This window comes from Nannospalax galili, unplaced genomic scaffold (assembly GCF_000622305.1).
Source record: "Nannospalax galili isolate Female #2095 unplaced genomic scaffold, S.galili_v1.0 scaffold222, whole genome shotgun sequence".
Taxonomy (NCBI): Eukaryota; Metazoa; Chordata; class Mammalia; order Rodentia; family Spalacidae; genus Nannospalax; species Nannospalax galili.
In genome coordinates this window covers 2,273,392-2,288,440 of record NW_008348213.1, presented here as the reverse complement: position 1 = coordinate 2,288,440, position 15,049 = coordinate 2,273,392, and the positions used below count along the sequence as shown (strand labels likewise).

General features: G+C 39.1%; 1 protein-coding gene across 1 annotated transcript in view; it reads left to right on the top strand.

Moving 5' to 3' along the window:
- Positions 1-15,049, top strand: part of LOC103743570 (rho GTPase-activating protein 26) — a 422,060-nt gene that overhangs the window by 177,353 nt on the left and 229,658 nt on the right. The window contains exons 13-14 of the mRNA XM_029569236.1: positions 7,631-7,696; positions 11,791-11,865. Of these exons, the coding sequence (XP_029425096.1) occupies positions 7,631-7,696; positions 11,791-11,865 (141 nt within the window). The remainder of the gene's footprint in view (positions 1-7,630; positions 7,697-11,790; positions 11,866-15,049) is intronic.

Genomic DNA, 15,049 nt, shown 5'->3' with positions numbered 1-15,049 from the left:
GCCTGTGATTTTCAGAATCAGAGCTCTTGGGCCTGAAGAGTAGGTCTGCTAGACAGTACAGAGCTATAGAGGAGAATATTCTTAGCTTGTCTAGCTATTTAGATGACCTGATTTATATGGCATGGAAGAGCCTAGTTAGTCCCAGACTCAGCTGCACCTGCTCAAGGATGCTGACACATTGAAACCAGCAGGATTGCTATAAGAATCCAGGAAACGCAGTGTGGTTGTCTCCTCTGTTGCATATTTTGGCCTGCACAGGTTTTGTTTTTTCTTTCCCTTGGATTCATCTTTGTATTGATATAGGAAGGAAGGAAGTGATTAGATCAGGCCACTTGTTTCTTTATTTAACCTTTATATCCTCACAAAGGATGAAAAAGCCAAAGATCAGAAGCTTACATAATTTCTCTACTCTCATCTGGCATATCAAAAGGAATGTAAAAGGGTCATTTGGATTATACTAGGCCTCCCCTCCGCAACTCTCCACAATTCAGTTGTTAGTCCAAAGTGAAAAGATTTCCTCCCATTTTTTCATTTCATGTTTAACACTGTGGTGCACAGTAAGAGACAGTAGTGATGAAATAAACAGAAGGGTTTGTGGGTCATTGTCTTTATGATTGTGTATTTTGATTTAGTCCATACATTTTTTCTTTTTTCCCCAGAGAATCACACAAATAAATGTAAACCAGGCAGATGTGCTATATATTCTGAAAGAGAAATACACAGGGAAATTAGCCTAGGAGGAGAGGTCAGGGAGACTTTTTTGAGGAATTTATACTTACAGAGAGTTCTGTATTACTTGGGCCAATAGACTTAGGCTAGACTCACTGCCTTGTCAGTTAGATGCTAAAAGAAAACCAGTATGGTTAGGTGCTGAGTGCTGGGTAAGTGGTACCTGAAGAGACTGGAGGAGCAATCTAGAGCCAGGCCATATGGCAGTGCTGGCTCATGTTCAAGATTGGAGTTACTTTCCTGAACAATCATGGCAGTTATGTGTACTGCTAGGGCTATAGGTAAAATAAATAAGCTAATAGTTTTCAGTAATAGTAATAGGAGTTCTTTGAGGCAAGAAATGGGTTAAAGATACTTTGATTTTTTTGTCAAAAGCCTAAAATAACATGGCTCCAGCTCCCATACATAAATTGATAGCTATCTGAGTTGTTGGGGTAAAAGTATGTGGTAACAAATCTAGTAGATTGGTTACTATCTAGTAGATTTAAATCTAGTGGTTAAATCTAGTAGATTGGATACTATAAGAACTTATGTGCATCCTTTTGGAGAATGCATGGATATCATTTGTTTTAGAATCAGTCAGATGAGTCATTGTTGAAAAGAGGAAACTCACTTAATGGGGTGTGCCATTGACAGATTATAAGGGAGGTGACGTGGTTTTATTACCGTCAAGTTCATGGAGACAGTATGGTAGCAGAGAGATAGCAGGCAGCCAGAAGAAATGTGGAGACTAACTCAGAGGTCGCTGCAGTCATCCTGGCGACAGATGACAGAGGAAGGATTGGTATGCGTGAGAAGAGATGTACCCCTCCTGCAGTCCCTCTGGTCCCAGCACAGCAGTAGTTTTGGTTCTTTTGCTCCCAAGGGAGAATCATTTGCATTGGGACAAAATAGACCAACAAGTAGTCAAGTTTTGTTTCATTAGACAAGAAAGCAAAATTAAAGTTCACCCTCCAGAGTGGAGGTAGAAAAGGGCTGCCTCTGGTATTCGGACCTGGACATCTTGGCCTCCCATTTCTCCTCTTCTTGCCCATCTCTGGTGTGGTCTGAGGTGAGCTGCTTCCTCGATCAGGCAGAGGCTTTCTGAGAAGCTATCCCTACCCATAGTTTATTCTGTTAGAATTACATGCATTAGATGCAAAAATGTGTTTAAAGTCATAACTACCCATAAAGTTGAGAAGTTTACAAGGGGAAAGGTAATGATGCCTTGTACTTCTTCTTCATGGGGACTTACTGGAAGACAGTGGAGCCTGTGAAGACTGCCTCTGGTCTTTTCCCCAATCCCCCTCCTCCTCTTACCCTCAACTGCAAGCCCTCTTATTTACTTTCCTCAGTGTTCCTGCCCTCACTGTTTTAACTCACACTCATTTTAACCCTAACATTCATTTTCATTGTAACAGAACCAAGACAATGATGATGGAGCAATCTAGACAAAATTGAGAAACATTAAGAGAAAATATGGAGACTTGGTGATACGTTGGGTACGGGGGAGGAATGAAAAGGAAGAGTGGTACTCATGGTTTCGTTATAATTGTCACATATACGTGCCACCACCACTGCCACCACCATTGCCACCTACATAATATTTTTTAGAGTTATCTAGGTGAGGTACCAGAAGCTCATGACAGTGACTTTTTGGGTTTCACAGCATGACAGTGGCAGTTTTGTGGTAGAATTGTGTCTTTCTGTCTGAACCACCAACCTCCTCCTTTTAGACAAGAAAAGGAATTGACTCTACCTTACCATGTATTATTACTGTCAACCCATTGCAGTAAAACAGTCCAGATTCACCTACTTCCCCTCCTGGAGTTCACATCTGAATGACAGTCCAAACCCACACTGTTATCATTTACCCGTCCCACCTCTAGGTTTTACTCTAAGACTCAACAAGTTGACCAAGCATGTGCCCATCTCTCCTGTATTCTCATGTTCTTGACAGAGCTTTGACAAAATGGATTTGTGTGACCCTGACCCTTTTCTTTCTCCAAAAAGAAAAGACAGAGAAAAGGCTTCAAAGAGGATGACACCTTTCTAACTTGAGAGTTCAGCCTGGGTCTTCTGTGTGTGTTCTGCCAATATTAATTATAAGTCAACAGTGTGGGTTACCTAGTGTAAACCTGGCCCAGTGAACCTGAGGCTGACAGAGGGAGGAGAAGCTAAGTTTTAACTTCCAGGATAGGGAATGCTGGGCCTGGGAGCCACAGTTCCTCATTGCAAGTCAAATTAAGGGAATAATGCAAACCTAGTCGATATTTAATGAGAGATTATTTCTGGAGATTATAAGGATACAGAAATTGCAAATAAATCCCTGACCTTTTCTAAGCCCTGGCTCAGTGAATGAGCCAAATCACCTGCTTGAAGGGATTAAGGACAGCCGCTTCCATCTGGCGGGCCACTTTCTCAGTCATTTGCAAACTCAACTCTGTGGTGACAGTGTTCTAAACCTTTTAGTGGGAATTCACTTTGCAGACTAGATCTCAATTAGCTTAGATTATGAACTCACTGGGCTGAGATCAGAATTAATGTTCTACATAGGTGTGTAGTGTGGTCCCTGTCACATTAATGGCACTCAGTCCATGTTAAATAATATATACTTGTTAATTATTAATAACCTAATTGTGATGTCAGCAGGAAATTAAGTGGATGAGAGTAGAAGTCAAACTCTGTGTGTGTGTGTGAGTGTGTGTGTGTGTGTGTGTGTGTGTAAAGGAAGAAACAGAGGCAAAGAGACAGAGATGGGAAAGTGTGAGGCAGTGACAATGTAGAACTTCCATTAGTTCTGGTTTAGAGATTTAGAACAGTGATTGCTAAACTGTATTTCATAAGTACCTTTGATGTGGGTCCATTTCTTAACACAATTCTATCTGCTTACAAAGCTAAGTAGTTATCAACAATGTACAAAGTAGGCTTAGCAGAGTTATTTTCAGCTCCTAGTGTTTAGCTCTACAGTATGTAAATGCTCTATGCATTCTAATTTAAACAATTAAGATGTACTGACAAATACAGCATTACCTGTGTAAACTATAAGGCCTTTTAGTGTAACATCAGGTAAAGGGAGTTTGCTTGATTTTAACGAATTGGAGAAACTGCACTAGCTAGGGAAAACCAACAGCTAATGTAGGTTAGTAAAATAGAAATTTTTCTGGACATATTTGGAAAGTTCCATTGCATTCTTCTCATTCGTACAGCACTTGCCCAGGAAAGGATCTCACTTACTACATTGTCTCCAAAAAAGACTCAAGGACTGATTGGCCTGTAGGTTATGTCCAACGTGGTGTTACTTTTTTCTGCTTGTTGGGCTGATGGCTCATCTAAGCACTAGAGCCTTCACTCTCAGTTGCCAAGTTCTGACTTTCCAAAACTTATAATGTTGTAAGGAAATGGTCCTTGTTCATGATGAAGTTCATCAATGCTTAGGAGAAGACCATGTTCACAATCCTGCTCTTACTTAAGTTTGTAATCTGTCTCAGCAGCTCCCCAGAGTTCAGTATACAACAGCAGTTCTCCCCCCCCCACCCCAAACTTCTGACTACTATGCCTTTGTAAAGATTTCTCTGAAGTACCTCTCAAACAAAGAGCTAAAGGCTTCAACTGACTATGGAATCACATTTATAAATATTTTGGAAACCTCATTAAGCACAAAAAGATAATTCCCTGCCTGACACATACTTTCCCATTGGCTCTGCTCTGACTACTTTGCAAAGGAATGAAAATCATCCTCTGCACACGAGAAGATGCCCAGTGTCATTAGTCATCAGAGATGTATAGAACAAAACCACACTGAGATAGCTTTGACTGCCTCTGGGATGTCTGTAATACAAAGAAGACAGTAACCAGTGTCATCAAGGTTGTGGAGAAAGTGGAACCCTGTATATGCTGGTGGGGACATAAAGTGGTACAGCTACTTTGGAAAACAATTTGTAGTTACTCAAAAAGTTAAGTGTGGGCTTATCCTATGACTTGGCAATTCCACTTATAGATACATATACAAGACAAATGAAAATATGTGTCTATACAAAGACTGTACACAGATATTCATATAGCCAGAAATGGAAACAACCAAGATGTCTATCGTTGATGAGTAGACAAAATGTGATATGTATATATAGTGGAATATTAATAGAACCTTAAAAAGGAATGAAGATCTAATGCTGCATAATAGTCTTGAAAACATAAGTGAAAGAAGCTAGATATAAAAACCACACATTTATGATGTCGTATATGTGGAGTGTTTATAAAAGGCAACTGCGCCGTAAAGAAGGAAAGTAGATTCATGCTTATGAGAAGTGGGGAAAAGAAAAGTGGAGATCAACACTGGTGTGGGTTTTTGTTTTTTGTTTTGTTTTTTTTTTCTTGTGGGTCAGGGGGGCAATAAAATGTTCTGGGACCAGTGATAATTGATGCAGTTTATAAACATATGGAAATAGCAAAACTGTATACTTACAACAGCTGAACTTTATGAGTTGTGAATTATATATTAACAAAACTGTTAATTTAAAACAAAGATTTTTCTCTTGGGTTCCAGCATGTGTTTGCTGTGCATTTGTAAGTTGTATTGCATTTGAAGCGCTTGAGTTTCATTGGTAAGAATTGTGTTTGTCTGTCTTTCAGCTTCAGTCAGAAAGCTTGAAATGACAGTATTTAAGAAGAAATACTTGGTTCATACTGGAAAATTCAAGGGTAGGAGTTAGGATGCTCTTTATTATTTTAGGGGAATAAGAAAATGGTTTTTAAAGCCAAGGAAATGCTGTTTTCCTATGTCTCTTCTGGTGCTTTATTTATTATCCTATAGGCTAAACGCATTTATAAAGTGCCACTAAGCAGTGACTATGCATGTACGTACAGGAGCTGCTGTGATTTGGAAAGAGAAGTTTGGGGAAATTAATGGTACTTTTAGTTTGATTTTGGATAGTCTTCATATTGATTTGCTTGTTTGTTTGAGGCAAACAAATTCTAACCTTGAAATCAGGAGCCTCTTGTCTCCTTCTACATGTTGGGATTGCAGGCATGATCCATCATGCCTGGCTACTTTCTACGTGGGGTTAACCTTTTTGTTTGTTTTAAAACTTCATGGTTTCTAAGTCTTCATTTGGATGATAGTAAAAATTAGATCTGGTTCTACCCCAGTTCACATTTCACGTACATGCCAAGTTGGTCTTTTAATTTTATTTTTTTTGCTTTAGATAGCAAAATCATTTGTAAATACTTAATCTATCATCTGTCTGTCTGTCTGTCTATCTATCTAATCTATCTATCATCTATCTTCTATCTATCTATCATCTATCATCCATCTATCATTTGTTTGTTTATTTGAGAGAGAGAGAGAGAGAGCGAGAGAGCACATGAGTGTGTGCCACAACATGTGTGTGAAGGGCAGAGGACAGCTCAAGCTGTCAAGAGTTGGTTCTCTTCTTCCATGATGTGGGTTCTAGGAATTGAACCCAAATTGTCAGACTCGGTGGCAACACCTTTACCCACTTAACTGTCTCAGGCAGGTCCTTACTTTCCTACTCTTGACCACTTCCTTCTTCACTATGAACAGGAAGCTGTAGAATGTTTTGTCCTAATGTCCAAGGAGATCAAAAATAAATTGATACCTATATAGGTGGTCATGCAGTTTATCACTGGGTAGCCAAAGCCTAGGGCTGAGTTTTGGCAGATTTCTGACCTCCTTTTTACTGGTTAGAAACTGGTTCTCCTTTGTGGAAAAAATTGTTACTGTGGGTTTCATTGTCTGAGTGGCACTAGTGGCACTAGCAGATGGAGGATCTTATCGCCACCTGTTGATATGCCACACAGAAGATTGCTCTACTGCCTCAGTGGCTCTAGTTCAGGTGGGTTCTTTGTTGTTGGCTGTTTTAATGTTTTTAGGTCATTCTTCTGTCCTCAATTTCCCCTCTATTTTTCCCTTATTCATAATCAACTGAATAGAATTATACTTTAACTCAGAGTCATATTTAAGGCATTTTGGTGATCTGGGCCCTGGAGCAAGTCTCTACATGTTAACTTGGCAACTTTGATTATGATATTTAGCTTTTCCAAGCCTCAATTTTTCCATCTGTAACATGGGACTAATAATAGCACCATTCTAGAGGACTTGCCAGAATTAAAAGACATAATGTAGGTAAAGCACTTCCATTTTGCTTTATGGAGAAGACTGCTAGTCAACTCAAAGGTGTCTATTACTCTGTGCTGTTATACACTTCAGTTATAAACTGAAATAAAGCTGAGGTTACTGTGAGAACTAAATAAGGTAATAGGTGCAGAGCACTTAGCATGTATCTGGCATATAGTAAGTTCTCAGTGAATACCAGCTATTTAAATTTTTTAAAAATTTCTTTATTTTTCTGGGGCTGGAGAGATGGCTCAGTGGTTAAGAGCATTGATTGCTCTTGCAGAGGACCCAGGTTCCATTCCCAGCACAGATCTGACCTCCATGGGCATTGCATGACAGGGCTGCACTTATACACTTGAAGCCAATATAACTTATACACATAAAAAATACAACTAAGATAAATTTTTTAAAAATTTCTTTATGAGGGCTGGAGAGATGGTTAAGAACACTGATTGTTCTTGCAGAAGACCCAGGTTTGAATCCCAGCACCCACATGGCAACTAACAACTGTCCATAACTCCAGTCCCAGGGGATCTGATAGCCTCTTCTGACCTCTGCGGGCATTGCACAACACAGGTGCACTTACCTACATGCAGGCAATACACGCATACACATAAAATAAAAAAAATAAAATTTTAAAAAGTTTTAAATTTCTTTATTTCCTCATGGGAAAAGGGAGAGGGTCAGTGACCACACTATGCTGTTAATTTTTCATGGGTTGGCGAAGCCTACCCTGAGGTTGATTTGCAAGGCCAAGGCTTGACTGTACTTTTCTTGTTCTTTCAGCTGCACAGTTGGACAGCATTGGCTTCAGCATAATCAGGAGGTGCATCCATGCGGTAGAAACCAGAGGTAAAGTAGTCCAACAGATGGCATTGTTCTCATGGAAGGTGGCTCATCTGGTGAGGGGCAGATCCACTACCTGCTGTTGCTGGTTTTAAGTGACTCATTAATTCCCCTGGTGCCATTGTCCCTCTGTTTCTAACAGGTCACATTAGTCTGAAGCAGGCATTTCAACCGATTTCATGTCATATGCTTCTTTGGCTGGTCATGAGAATATTTTACATGTATACAAATAGAAACCAGTTACTGAAATTCAGTTATTAAAATACTTGAAGATACAGCTGTGTCAGTAGTAGATGCTTCTTGGCTTACAACTTATTTAACAACTTCTAGTGGTGGGTCTGATAACTGACATAGTCTAGAAACTACAATATTTCAAGAGTTTTCTAATAATTATAAGGTGTTACGAAAATATCTGATTTGGGATCATGTTGCAGGTACTGCCAACACCGCTGAGATTTGTTGCTTCTAAGCGTAATGGAAGGAAATGTGTAATGTCAGTTATAGTTAGTGAAAATAAAGAATTTTCCTATCTAGTTCATAGACCCCTGGACTTCAGTGTCTTAGGAGTCTGTGAACCCCAGGTGCAGGAACTCTGCTCTGCAGAACTAGTCCCCTGAGGACCATCAGGGAGGGAGAAGGAAGGAGTCAGGTTCCTGCTCCATATTGACATTCTCCATGTCTATCAGAGCAGGACATTGAGATCCAGGGAGGTTGGTTCACCACAGTCTGACACACAACAGTTTTTTCTGTTCTGACAGTGTGGAATTTTGAGTACCCTGACCTACTCTGACTCTGAGAAAAGCTGTTAACCATCTTTCCACTGGGTTTGATCAGAGCCATTGTCAGAGATGTGACATTTATTCTTCAGTCTTTCTACCAAGTAGCCCTTTGTATTTGTTTGAAAGAAATTCTGTCTTCAGGGTCATAACCTTACTTGTTGAGAAATAGAAAGGGAGAGGGAAAAGCACACATACTCTCAGTGTCTTGCATATGTATACCTGCATGTCTAGTGAGGGTTTACTTTCCAAAGTAGTTATATTTAAAATATTTCATGTATTATTTTTATTTTATATGTGAAGGTATATTGCCTGCATATGTGTAAGTGTACCTGTTTCATGCAGTGCCTGTGCAAGTTAAGAGGTGGTTGGAGTCCCTGGAACTGGACAGTTGTTAGCCACCATGTGGGTGCTGGGAACTGAACCTGGGTTCTCTGCCAGAGCAGACAGTGTTCTTAACCACTGAGCCATCTCTCCAGCCCCCCAAAGTAGTTTAACATGCAGAAATACATAATTTTTTAAATGTTTGCTTATTTTTCCTTGACTTCCTTCCACAAAAAGTTAAAACAGGTTTCAGAGATACATAAAATCCAAAGGATGGCAAGTAGAAGTAGGTGGAAATTGATCTTGAAAAATAAGGATTTCAGTCACATTGAGCCAAAAGGATGTTTACACGGTTATGTGGTTAAAGTGTAAAATCAGGAACTAGCCAAATGTCTTAAGCTTTGTTAAATTGAGAGTAGTTCATTCATAGAGTAAAATATTGTGAATCACTGAAAATGCAGTAGAAATACATTTTTTGACATCCAATATTTTCCTAATTATGTACATTAAATGAAAAACTGCAATTTACCAAATGACTATCCAGCTGGAACCGGTTCTGTGGAATCAGCAGAGGAGCAGGTCTCTCTACACAGGTCTGGTGTACTGCTAGTGGCGCTCTGCTGACTTTCTCTGTCTTCTCTTGATTTGCCTTAGCTGTACTTCCTAATTTTTTAGAGCTAACTTTTTCATTTTAAAAGAAAAGAATAAAAGCAGTGTGTTGGTACTTGTCTGACAATTGAGACTTAGAGGCCATCTGGGATTACATAGTAAGACTCTGTCTCAAAAAAAAAAAAAAAAAAAGAAGAAATGGAAGGGAAACAAGAACTGTAGACGGGGTTGGCAAAAACAGAAGCACATACATGCAAGCTCATGTACTTAGTTAGGCAGCCTACCTGTTTGCCTGTTTTCAGCAGCCCAACCAAGAAGGAATCCTAATCATGTAAAACTATTCTTATGATCTGTGATCACTGCAAACCAGTAGCTTGGAAGGACCCCACCTGCACCCCCTGAAGTCAAAACTAGAAGAAGGAGAAGAAGTCACGGATTGGTGTGGTTTCCTAGTCTCTGCCTCATTGTCTGTCTTCTCAAATAAGGATGAAAATGACATTTTGACTTCTAAGAAAGTTTTCATGTAGCACAAAGAAAAAACAGGGACACTGGGAATTAAATGCCCTTTTTGTATAAACAGTTGAAGCAAATGGTTATTTCCCTACTACCATTCATTTATTTATACACATATCTGTGGTGACCAGAGATGAGCAGAAACCCCATACTCTCTGGGATTTATCAGTTATTCTCCAGTGGGAGTTAGGATTGTATGAAGTCCTAGAAGAGCACAAGAACAAAAGACATAGAGTCACTTTAGACCTTCAAGCCTTCAAGCTAGCATGTCAGTGGCTAAATTCTCTGCCATTGAGTCATAAGGGACCCATTGTTGGTGTTTGACCAGCCCTTTTAATTCATGAACCATGAAGGATGGTGGTCATGATTTTATAAGTCCAGGTCCTTTTCAGCTATCAGCCTGTATCATTCCAGACCACTTTCTTTTTTTTCATGAGTCCTGCTTTTGTGAAGATTTTGTTGAAGACACTTCAGGAAGACTTAAGGGAAAAGATAATTTGGGGTATTATCATTGCTGTTCAATGCAATATGTTGGCTGTGGAGTGTATTACATCAAAGAGGTCACATTAAGCTGAGACCTGAATGATGGCAAAGATCTGGAAGAAGAGCAGCTGAAATGAGGCTGGGAAAGGTTGGTATATTAGTAGGAAGGGTAGAATGATGTGTCATTTGGACCTTGTAGGCCACCTTCAGAAGTGTTGACTATAGTCTGCATGTAAGAATTCATTAGAAGGTATTAAGGGAAGTGTTGTGAACTGACTTACACACTAAAAAGTTCATAGGGGGATCAGAAAGTAAGCAGACCAGTTACCGGGAGGTGCAAGATATGATGGACTGGCACCAAGAGACGGAAAGCTTGATCTGAATTTTTCCCTTTTGGGTCTGGTGAGAGCTCATTCAGTAAAGCATGAGGCCCTTAGTTTGGTCCCCAAAATGCATGTAAAAATGCTAGGTATAGTGATATGTGCTTATAATCTCATGGCTAGGGAGGCAGAAACAGGAAGATCCCTGGAGCTCCCTGGCCGCCCAGTGCAGCCAAATTGGTAAGCTCCAGGCCAGTGACAGACCTGACTCAAAAGAGGTTGGTGGCATCCTTGAGGATCACATCCAAGGTTCTCCTCTCGTCTCCATATGCATGTATACACATGTACCTACACATACATGAACATGCATATACATTGCACTCATATACTTGCACATGTGTAAGAGTTGCTCCTTTTTGTAATGACACTGTTGTGCTTTAATCCATGCGTGTAAATGAACTAAAGTACTGCATTTTGAGTTCTCTGTTCAGGTATTTTAAAGTGTACTCCTTTGCTCTAACTGCTTCTCTCTGGGGCCAATGAAGATGGTCTTTTGTTTACTTTTAAAGAATATGTCTTTATAATTGACTGGATTTTCTAATTTCTCAGTCTTGACTAACATTTCCTAAGATTTAAAATTTCCTTAACCTTAGTATTTTTATACTACATGTAAAAATAAATGGTGAGTTATTAATCTTCTGTGATTTTTTTTAAAAAGTCATATCATTTTGGATTTTTAAGTATAAGAATTTGTTAAATATGACATCTTTAAAATTATTTTGCATCTTTAAAGTTTTCCATCCACTGCCTTTGGCAAGAGAAGAGGAAAGTTTCTTTCCCCCTGATGACGGCTAAGGCAAAGGTTGGAGTGTGCAGCACATCCGTGAAATCCTAGACAGCTGTACCAAATCCCACTCCTTTGCTAAGAGCTGAGCTGAGTGACAGGGAACTTTAATTACAGCAGCTTTTAGAAGGAATGAGAAAATGAAGGAAAAATAAAAGAGCATTTGGCCTTGTTGGCCTGACTTGTGTTCTGATGGGCATCTAATTAAATCATCGCTGTTTCTCTTCTCAGGGATCAATGAGCAAGGACTCTACCGAATCGTGGGTGTCAACTCCAGAGTGCAGAAGTTGCTGAGTGTCCTCATGGGTGAGTGCAGCAATAGGGCTGCCAGGCAGGTCTCTGGCGGAAACCACCCAAAGGTCTCCATATCTCTAAGTAACCTCTGGGGTAGGAATCAGGATGTTTAAGAACTGATACCCTAAAATCTGCTGCCATGCTGACCAGTTGTGATGGCTGTGAGTGTTACTGGGAAATACTGAGTGGGACTGTGCAAGAGTAAAGAAAAGCCAGGACCAAGGCACCACACCCTCTCTTCAGACTCAGAGCTGCCAGTCGGAGTGGTACTTGGTCACTCATGTGTCTACCACACCCTACTCTGACTTTAATAGCTCATGACTCCCTCTGTTCTCTTTTGGGGCAGATATTCAGTAGGGCAACATTCTAGTCTGCGAAGACTTCATAGCTCATGTTTCTCGTACTGATGGTATTGTGTAGCTCCCAAATAAAATGTATATTCGCAGATAAATCTTGAGATCTTTTTGTTTCTAGGTTTCAACCCATCACTTGAGTACTAGAACCTCCTTTGCCCCTGACTGATATAAATAGAAAACCACTACCTCCAAATGTGCAGTATCTGAATAAAAACCCACAAGCCAAGTTACCAAGCTGCAGATTTCTTGTATTTTTAGCTATGAAGCCAGCCTCCCTGAGTCACATGGATCTAAATGGCAAATAGATCAGATTTCACAGATCAGTGGCTGTTTCCCATGTCCACAGAAGCTGTAGTCAGTACTTTTGAAGGTGCACTCTCATCCAGGGCTCCCACTCAGCTTTCTAGGCAAAGACCTTTTTCTTTTATTTGACATTTCTTTTGCCATTCAAGTTTCTGAAAATGGTTTTCATATATGTAGAAGTCTATTCCTTTATATGGGCCAAAATGAAAGCTCTTCACCCCTGTGGGCAAAGCCCCATGGTATTGAGTACACTGAGACCTGCTGTTTGAAACCATAGTATCTGTGAGGTCCTTCTGTACTTAGTCTCTACTTCTCAGTTGAGATTTTGGAAACAGTTACTTTTATTGTTTTTTAAATTTTGAGATAATTGTAGATGCATATGGATTGTTAGAAATGATGCAGATGGGTCCTTTATACTCTTGACCTAGTTTCCTGCACTGATATACATTACCAAGCTGTATTTCTATATGACAACCAAGATATTGACAAAATGCAGTGTTTCTATCACTATAAGGGTCTCTTTTATGGCCATACCCTGCCTCACCTCCTCATACACACCATCTCTAACCCCTGCAAGCAGTAATCTGTTCTCTATTTCTCTTAAATTTTTCACTTTGAAATTACTTGTTATATAAATGGAATCACAGAATATGTAACTTTTGGGGATTGAGTCTCCTTTTTAGTGACCCTAATTCAAGATTTCATCAACTTGCTGTAAGTAACAATTACTTGTTAATTTTTTTTTTAAATTGCTGAACAGTATTCCATTGTATGGGCATACCACAATTCGTTTAGCCATTCACCTACTTCAGGACATCTGAGTAGTTTCTACCTTTAGGCATTATGAGTAAATCTGCTCTAAGTATTTGGGTAGAGGTTTTTGTATACATTTGTTTTTGTGGAATAAGTGCTTGGATCATCTGTGGATATGGCTAACCGTTTTTTGTTTTTTAAGAAATTCTAATATTAGGAAGAATCAAGAGTTTAATAGGTGTCAGCTCTTAGTTTTTCATTTGTGCTCAGAGCTGCAAACATTTGTGGCAGTGTCTGCTCTCTGGAACAGATTGCCATGTGATAGTGATATTAAGCTTTAGAAAAGAGGGTACCTATTTACAGAGTCCTGGTAGGGTGAGAGATGCATGCATCTGAAAGCTGTCATGTACACATATGATATTAGCATTGACATTAATCTGGGAGATTGAGTAGGGAAGGAGAAAGCAGAAGAATTCAGATTGAGCAGATATGAGCAATGGTACTAGCTAAAGGAAACGGGTGTGCAAGGGAAAAGCAGCAGATACTGATGCTGCAGTGATCATTGCTTTTTTAAAAAATTATTTATTTAATAACCACATAATTAGAAGAAGCATTTCATTACAGCATTAGCATATTCAATAACAATTTCCACAGCAAAGATGCATCTCTTTCAAAATTGGCTGTCAACTTTTAGGTTCGCAGTTGAATTAATACAGTTATACAATATTGAACTCAGTATAAACCCTATAAGACATAAAATTGAATGAGGTTTTAACCTTTAAAAGTTATTTAAAAATACACTGTTTCATACAGGAAAACTCATTTTTTTTCCAGTTGCACATGAAATTTATTGCATATTAATTATCACTCAAGAAACCATTAAAATAATACAAAGAATAACAGAGATGGTTTGTGTAACACTGTGAATGTCCTTAAACCATTAAAACTTCATTTAAAATGGTTAAGATGGTAAATTTAATGTTATGTGTGCCTTGGTACAATATTTTTTTATGGTGCTGGGGATCAAACTGGGGCCTTGTGCATGCTACTGAAACTTTTTTTTTTTATTGAGGCAGACTCTCATGTAGCCCATGCTGGCCTCAAATCTGTTATGTAGCTGAGGCTGTCTAAACCCTATAACACATAAAATTAAATGAGATTTTAAACTTTAAAAAAGATTTCCATTTCATTATTAAAATACAGCTTCATACAGAAAAATTAATTTTTAATATAATTGATACTAAGATGCACATGGGTTTCTAATCTCTATATATCTGACTATTGCTAGTTAGGGTCGGTTATTTTCTGAGCTCCTTGGCATCTGAGCACGCATATAAAGTCGGTAGATGTCAATGGTAATGTTTTTCACATCTACTAATTATTAAGGAGTAAGTTTTTATGCTTTGAAGAATTATTTTTTATCATTATTTTAAAAATTTTTAATAACTACATGATTAGAAGAAACATTTCACTACAGCTTTAACATATTCAGTAACACACTCCATTGCTTTAATATCTGAAAGAAGTACCTGAGGATGGGAGAGGACAGTCAGAGCTAAACAGCTAAGGCTGCCTTTTTTTGTTGAATTTTAATGCCATGCTGAGGAGTTTGGGATCTGGTTTTTTAATTCCTGAAGATAAGAAGCTATTAAAAATTCCAAATGAGCCAGGCGTGGTGGCACAGGCCTTTAATCTCAGCACTCAGGGGGCAGAGGCAGGCAGATCTCTGTGAGTTCAAGGCCAGCCTGGTCTACATAGTGAGTTCCAGGACAGCTGGGGCTACA